Below are 7,888 nucleotides of genomic sequence, written 5' to 3'. Positions count from 1 at the left end.
GCGTGCGCCCTGCGCTCGGGCCCCTCTAGCCCTCTGCGCCGCCTCCCGTGCGCGAGCGCGCCCCCTGCAGGCAGCCCCCCCACGTGTCTGGGCCGTTCGCTGGGCGCCTAGCGACGGGAGGACTCAGGCCCGCACTCGCTGCGGCGTAGCCGGGCGGGCGCAGTTTGTGGTTTGCGTTAGTGTCTCATCCCTGACCTGTCAGTTCCCTTCTCCCTGAGCCCGCGTTTCCTCGTGGGCTCGGTGGGAAGACTGCGGTCGCCAGGGCCGGGCCTCCAGCCACTGCTGCGGGTCCGGCCTTCGCCCGCACCGCTCCTTCGGCTCCTTCAAGGCGCGGAGAGGGAGCGGGAGAGCGCCTCCCACCCGGGCCACCTCCGGGGCCCGGGGTTAGAATTTGCCGGGCATCTGAGCGGAGGTGGTCAGTTAACCTTCGAGCCGGAGCCCCGAGGGCCGCACAGCGGAGAACCGCGGGGAAGCGGCGCGGCCGCGGGGCCGCTGGGAAGGAAACCGGCCCCTCCGGCAGCCCCAGGAAGCCCCTGCGCAGCCCCCGGAGGCGGAGCAGCGAGGCCCCCCGCGCCCCCTCAGCACCAGGCCCGGCGCCAGCCCGCCAGACACTGGCACGCGCCTGATGCCACAAACCGTCTTTGCCAACAGGCACAGCTCCCAGGCCTGACGAGGGCGGGAGGAGAACCTTCCCGAGGACGCCGTAGAGCGGGAGATGGGAAGCACTCTGGCGGCCACAGTACGACCCTGAGTGGCCCGGGTGTATTATTTATGTACTAGTGTTCCCTGAAGTTTAACCGAAAACATGGAAATAACGTTCCAAAGAAGGGTTGCCCGCGCTAGCTCGGCATGGGTGACTACGTAGGTTCTCAACAGGGAGCGCGCTTGAAGTGAAAGTGCTGGCACCAGTGTCCCTAATCCCAGGGGTGCAAAACCAGACATCATTTATTTCCAGGTGTGGGTGGTTAGGGTTATGGATGATTTTATACATTTTAATAAACTTTTTTATATTTTTCAAATTTTGAACAGTAGCATGTGTTAGAAAAAAAGTTAAAAAATTTATGTTTGAGTCTGACTGTGCAAACGTACAGTGACCAGACCACCTGACAGCTGCTGCAGTAACCAGCCCCCGAGGCCAAACCGCGACCTCTCCAGCAGCGAGCACTTGGTCGGTAACGGCCGGTTTCCCCAGCTCAAGACAAACCAGAGGAAGCCAGTTATGCTCCCCAGCCAACCACCTAAGACATCCTGCTCCGTCAGCCAGCCTCCGCGTCCCACGCCCGCACCCCTGAGACCTGCCTGCTTGTCACCACGCTTTCCCGCGCCTCTGCTTGTCTTTGCTCTGCCAAGTGCAGGTGACGGTGGCTGACTTTTTTTTTTTTTTTTTAATATATCTTTATTGATTTCAGAGAGAGGAAAGGAGAGGGAGAGAGAGAGATAGAAACACCAATGATGAGAGAGTCATTGATTGGCTGCAGCCAGCAATCCGGGCATGTGCCCTGACCAGGAATCGAACCCGGATCGCCTGGATCCTAGGTCGACCGAGGCTCAACCGCTGAGCCACGCCAGACCCACTGACTCCTTTTCTATGGCAGCTCTGGGTAACTAGTCCCCATTCTCATTTGGGGAGAATCTTTATTTCCACATATTTGAGTTATTGTGATAGGGGTACAAGGATAGAATAAAAATGTGATTATTTTTTTTTCCGTCTAATTCTCTTTCTCTTTCCTTTTCCTCCCTTTTATGAACAAAATGTGTAAGTAATTGATTAATCAACTGTATATGGTTAACCTTATGTTCTGGCTAAGAGTTGTTCAGTTCTCAGAGTTGACCAGGCAAGAACAAAGAGACTTTTGTCTGGCTGGCGTTGCTCAGTGGTTGAGCATTGACCTAGGATCCAGGAGATCGAGGTTCGATTCCCCGTCAGGGCACATGGCCGGGTTTCGGGCTCCATCCCCAGCAGGAGGCAGCCGATCAATGACTCTCTCATCATTGATGTTTCTCTCTCTCTCTCCTCTTCCTCTCTTTGAAATCAATAAAGATATATTTAAATTAAAAAACACACACAAAGAGACTTTTAACACAGCCCTGAACTCACACTCCTGGCCACCGGGAACTCGGAGGCTGATGGATTAGGTCTCAGAAACACAGGGATGACGCCTACCCGATCGCGATCGCTGCTTGACTGGTTTCAGAACGCCAACCATCCTGTTCCCGGGACCAGTAATGAAGGCATTCCAGACCCAAGACCCCTCAGGGACTCAAATTTCAAGAGTGCAAATCACCTGAACCCCCCTGTACTCCCTACCCACATCCCCCTTTCCTGATTCCCCTATATAATCTTAATCCTAACAAGTTTAAGGGGAAGATGGATGTTAGGGTTTACCTGTCACCTTCCCAGATTTCCTGCATCTGATATTATTAAACACACACTTATAATCCAATCCCCGTCTCTGCTTTTTGGTTGGGTAGTGACAGGTAGCACAAGTACCAGGCTCGGTTGACCTCTGCTTTCCTTTGGTTTTTTAATCCTCACCTGAGAATATTTTTTCCATTGCTTTTTTTTTCCCCCAGAGAGAGTGGGAGTGGGAGAGAGAAAGAGAGAGAGAGGGAGAGAAACATCGATCTGAAAGAGACACATTGATTGGTTGCCTCCAGCATGTGCCCTGACCTGGGCTGGGGATCAAGCCTGCAACTGAGGTACATGCCCTTGGCTGGAATCGAACCCAGGACCCTTCAGTCCATGGGCCGACACTTTAATCACTGAGCTAAACCAGCTAGGGCTCTGGTTTCAATTGTGGCGGAGAGAAGAAGACATATGCAAAGAATGTTTTATGCTTAATAATGAAGAGCAGAATTTTGAATATGGTATGAATTCAACTTTGAAAAAGATAAATACAGAAAAAAATAAACACCAAAATACTGAGTAGTAGTCTTAAGGACTAGGACAATTGTTTTTCTACTTTTCTGTATTTTTTCCTCCTTTTGAAATAAATATGTAATCTTTTTAAAACTCATACATATATTTTTTTTCTTGAAAATTCTAAGAAAGACTTGATGAATGGTTCATTACACTATATGACTTGGTAAGCAGTTTAAAAAGATATAATATACAGAAAATACATGAAAATTTTCATTGTATTATCCATGTCTTATTTAACATTACTGTTGACAAGAGGAAAGTTCTGAGATGTCCTAAATTACAGCAAGCTGAAAATGTTGCCTTCTCCATCCAGCCTCGCTGCTGGTGGTTTAGGCTGCGTGTCCCAGGACTCGGTCCTTGGCTGGCTGGCATGTGGATGAATACAGCCTTTCTTTTAGAGAAGCTTTTAGCTGTGAAAGTTTTAGACACTGTTCTGTTGCTAAGCATTTTGAGTATCATTCCTGGTTGCATGATAAATAGATGAAAGTACTATTGTTTACATTTTTGTACATTTTACCATATTGAGGGGAGCAGAGTTGGCAAACCCCAATCAATTTAAGACTTTAAACTGCTGTGTGGGATTCTTATGTACATAGTATCTTAATATGGCCTAGAACAGTCTTTCTGGTATGAGTCTGAAATTACTTTATGGAAAAGCATGCAGCTTGTATAAATACTAGTAAGGAAATGACATTAATTAGTGACGTTTTATTTATTTTTAAATATATCTTTATTGATTTCAGAGAGAAGAAAGGAGAGGGAGAGAGAGAGAGAGAAACATCAATGATGAGAGAGTCATTGGTTGAACCTGCAATCTGGGCATGTGCCCTGATCGGAAATCGAACCCTGATCACCTGGATCCTAGGTCGACGCTCAACAGCTGAGCCACGCCTGGCTGGGTTAATTAGTGACGTTTTAAATGACCAGTCTGTTATTTATACAAGCCATCTCTTGCCATAAGCAAAGGGATGGAAGATCAGGACACTCTAGTCATCATTTGAGACAAGGAAAGAAGGTCACCTTAAAGTCCTATACACTTTTCTGGTTCAAGGGCAGAGTAATGGTCCAAACTAGTGCTCTGGGCCCCACTGGGTAAGTGGTCCAGGTTCTCTTTACTCACCTTCATAGCCGGTCAGAAGTGGATTCACATGAGTGTTACAGGATAGGGTGTGGTTACCATCTCCCCAGGGTAAGGACTTGGACCTGATAAGAGGGCAGATGATGAACTTGGGTCTTTTGTGGTCTCTGTAGTGTGGCTTCAGGAGGATATTCAACGTGTTCACTCCGACCCTGGGCAGCCTGACAAGTAGGTGAGGGCCTTCCACATGGGAGCTGAGCCTTCCTCACCGTGAGTGCCACTAAACATAGGTTGCACCAACTGTGGCTGGAATTGACCCAGCTGCCATTGCCATTATGACCAGGACCACCTAATTAATGACATTTTTTGTTAAGAAAGAAAACAGTTGTTCAGTTTCCTGATGTCGTTTTGCTGCATTTATTGAGATTGTGACCTAGAAGTTGTAAACAAGGTAATATCATAGAGATTGTTATTTTTAAAATGGCATAAAATCTAAAGAGACAGCCTGGCCGGTGTTGCTCAGTGGTTGAGTATCAACCCATGAACCAAGAGGTCACCAGTTCGATTCCCAGTGAGAGCACATGCCCAGGGTGCAGGCTCAATCCCCAGTAGGGGGCATGCAGGAGGCAGCCGATCTATGATTAAGATATTTCTCTCATTGATATTTCTATTCCTCTCCCTTCTTTTCTCTCTGGATATCAATAAAATGTACTTTTTAAAAAAGAAAATAAAAGCACAAGATATTTAAAAAAAATCTAGGGACAGCAAGTAGAGTAGTGATTTCCTGGAGATGAGGGTAGGAATAGGGGTTGTCTGCACATGGGCAGGAATGCAATTCTAAAACTGCATTCTGGTGACGGCTGCACAATTCTGTAAGTTTACCAAAAATCATTGATTGTAAGTTAAAACAAGTAAATTTTATAGTAAGTTATGTCTCAATAAAGCTACAGTGTTAAATTTTTAAAAAGCAATGCATCTTTTAGTAGAAGCAGGAGCTGCCCTGTGTGTGTGTCAAACACTGAACACCAACGGTCAGCTCCTGATGCAAAGTAAGAGGGTCTTTGTGGCTCAGCCTGTCACCTGTAGCCCCACAGTCTGCTTCCTGAACCCAACAGGACACACCTCCTGTACCCAGATCCAGACTTCTCACACCAGTGGAGCACAGAGTTCGGGGATCCGTCACAGGTCACCACAGGCCCTGCTCAGCTTGCACCAGCCCCTTGTGTCCCCATTCTCCCTGGGAGCCTTGAACCCCCACCCCTGTAAGGACTGTCTGGAACTTCTGGAAGGCAGCCTGAAGTGGAGAAGCCAGGAGCCCTAAGCGGGGGTCGAGGGCCACATTCAGGCTCTGTACACAGTGTAGTTCCGTTTTTTAAATATGTTTTTATTGATTTTAGAGGAAGGGAGAGGAAGGAAGAGAAACATGGGTGAAAGAAACATCAATTGGCTGCCTCCTGCATGCTCCCTATTGGGGATCGAGCCCACAACCCAGTGATGTGCCCTGACCGGGCATTGAACCACCCATCGATGACCTCTTGGTGCACGGGACAATGCTCAGCCAATTGAGCCACACCAGCCAGGGCCACAGTGTGGTTTTTAGTTTTTCAGGGGTTTATTAAGGCATTGAGCACAGTGTGATTTTTAGCTAACTGAAATGAACACAAGGAAATACATCAGGACCTGAGGAATGTGTTTTTAAGGTTAATGGTGAGGATGAGCTGAAAGAACATTTAGAATATGTTTGTATGGCACCTCAGCCAAGAGCTCTGGCTCAGGGGCTTCTGGAGAGCTACCACTGGTGCCCAACACTCAGGTACTCTCCCTCCCACCCCTACCGAGTGGCCCCTAGCAGGCAGCCGCAGGAGAGCTCCTATGGGGGGAGAACTCGGCGTGGCCTGGCTATGGCACAGGCGGGGAGGCACTGGGCAAGCAGAGGCAGACAGGAGGGCTCTGGCACTCCATAGGGCACGCTGAGCCCAGGGTTAGAAGAGGGGTGGGAGTCTCTACCTGGGCCCCAATGGCAGCTATTCAGCCTTCTTTCCCTCTACAATTCATTGCTTCTTTGGAGAAGGGGAGGGTGTGTCCTTAGGAAGAAAACAGACCAAGAGGAAGGAGAGAGGTCAGCCTCCACTTGGTGGGGTACTCAGCCAGAAACCCCAGAATGCTCATGGTCACTGGAGGTGCTAAACTGTCTTTCCACTTTCTTTTGGTCCTTGATCTTGAGTCCAATGTCAACCCTCTTCTCAAAGAAGTTCACCAGCACAGACTCAGTCAGGATGGAAGCCAGGATCTGCTCGAAGGAGATGCTCCAGTCGGTGTCGACAGAGCCCCCACTGCGGGGGGTGGCTGAAGGGCTGTGGACCTCCCCGCCCACCAGCACAGTGTCATCGGCCAAGTCTTCACACTGTAGGGAGCCCGTGCTGACCACCGAGTAGGAGGACATGGACATGTCATCTTTGGTTTCATCATCAGACAGACGCTGGGAGGGGGAGCCCAGGCCCTCGCCACTACCCCCTTCGCCTACCACCTGGCTCTCCTGAGGTGCTTTCCTCAGTTGGGTGTCTCCACCAGCTTTAGCCTGGGGGTCGCCCACAGCTGGTGGCTCGAGCTCCTGGGTAGGGTCCTGAGGGGGATTGGGGGCTGGTGGCTGGAGCTCCTGGGCAGGGTCCTGAGGGGGGTCCGGGGCTGGTGGCTGGTCCTCCCCGGGGGCACCGTCCCTGGGCTTCCTGCCCGGCTGCGCTGAGAACCTCTTCCCCACCTCCCCGATGCGCAGCAGCAGGCTGGCCACTGTGGCAATGGCGTGGTACAAGTCCTGTTCCATGGAGTCTTCACTGAACATGTTGTAAAGTGTCTTGCACAGCTCAATGAACTGTTCCTTTTAAAGGGAAACACAGAAAATGGGCAGGGAGATGGTGAAAGACAGGCCAGACTGCCAGTGCTGGCCATCTACCTGCCGTGGGTGTTGTATTGTTAGTCACATCCACACCTGCACGTTGTCGAGCCTATGTCACAGACTGGAACAGTGAGGGTCAAAGAGGGAAAGGTGGCCTCAGAAGGGATTTATTTCCCATCTGCCCTTCTTCTACCACAGAGAACGGTATGGAATCTCTCCCTGTTTCTGTGTCCATTCTGTTAGCAGAGATGGACTTATTTCTATCATGATAGTGACTACAAGAATTTCTTCACTGTGCTTTGGAGACACTTGGAGCTTTTTATATCTTTAATCACAAGGGAGTTCAACTCTGTCCTTGATGAAGCTCTTTAGAGGGTGGTGACAAGGCAAGCGCAGCCTGGTCAGTTAAAGGGGTGAACAGGTTTGATTCCAGGTCCTGAAATCACACATACAGTCCTGTTGGCCTGAGAATGGGGCGAAGCCCCAGTCCATAGGGGCCCCACTCTTCAGCCCTCGGGTGGGAGCGCTCCGACTGCAGGGTGCTCCTTTGGGCAGTGCAGGGCCATGCTCAGGCTCAAGAACTGCCTTTGGTTACATATCTATGGTCCTGGCCTTGAGACCTTCACCAAGACACCAGGCTTCAAACCTAAAGCCAGCAAATAAACAAGGAGCCTGTGTGTGCAGAGCGCTCATGTGGACCTGGCAGGAGGAGCACTGTGACGCCATCTCCCTGTAGAAGGTGGTGTGTCAAGCCTCTGCTTGTCAGAGGACAACCTTCCCCAGTGCTTCTCTGGTTCACAGATATTGAGTAAATATGAGCAAGTTGTCACCATGAGACACTGCCCTGAACAAGGCCCTGAAGCACCTGGCCTCCTGTCTTTCTGGAATCATCCCTGTCAACTGACTAGCAGGATCTAGAGGTAGACAGGAGAATCCCCCCACTCTGGGGTGCCAGGTGGGAGGACCCAGCTTGGCTAGCATTCCCACAAGCATC

At 50.2% G+C, this 7,888-nt stretch overlaps 1 protein-coding gene across 1 annotated transcript in view; it reads right to left on the bottom strand.

The window, feature by feature from the left end:
- Positions 1-3,643: 3,643 nt before the first annotated feature.
- TBC1D9B (TBC1 domain family member 9B) overlaps positions 3,644-7,888 on the bottom strand; it is a 41,301-nt gene continuing 37,056 nt past the window's right edge. The window contains exon 21 of the mRNA XM_081137072.1: positions 3,644-6,876. Coding sequence (XP_080993198.1) covers positions 6,145-6,876 — 732 coding nt within the window. The 3' untranslated portion in view covers positions 3,644-6,144. The remainder of the gene's footprint in view (positions 6,877-7,888) is intronic.

This window comes from Miniopterus schreibersii (genome assembly GCF_964146895.1).
Source record: "Miniopterus schreibersii genome assembly, chromosome: 4".
Taxonomy (NCBI): domain Eukaryota; kingdom Metazoa; phylum Chordata; class Mammalia; order Chiroptera; family Miniopteridae; genus Miniopterus; species Miniopterus schreibersii.
Note: the sequence above shows the minus strand (reverse complement) of the source record. Positions and strands in the feature narration are given on the sequence as shown.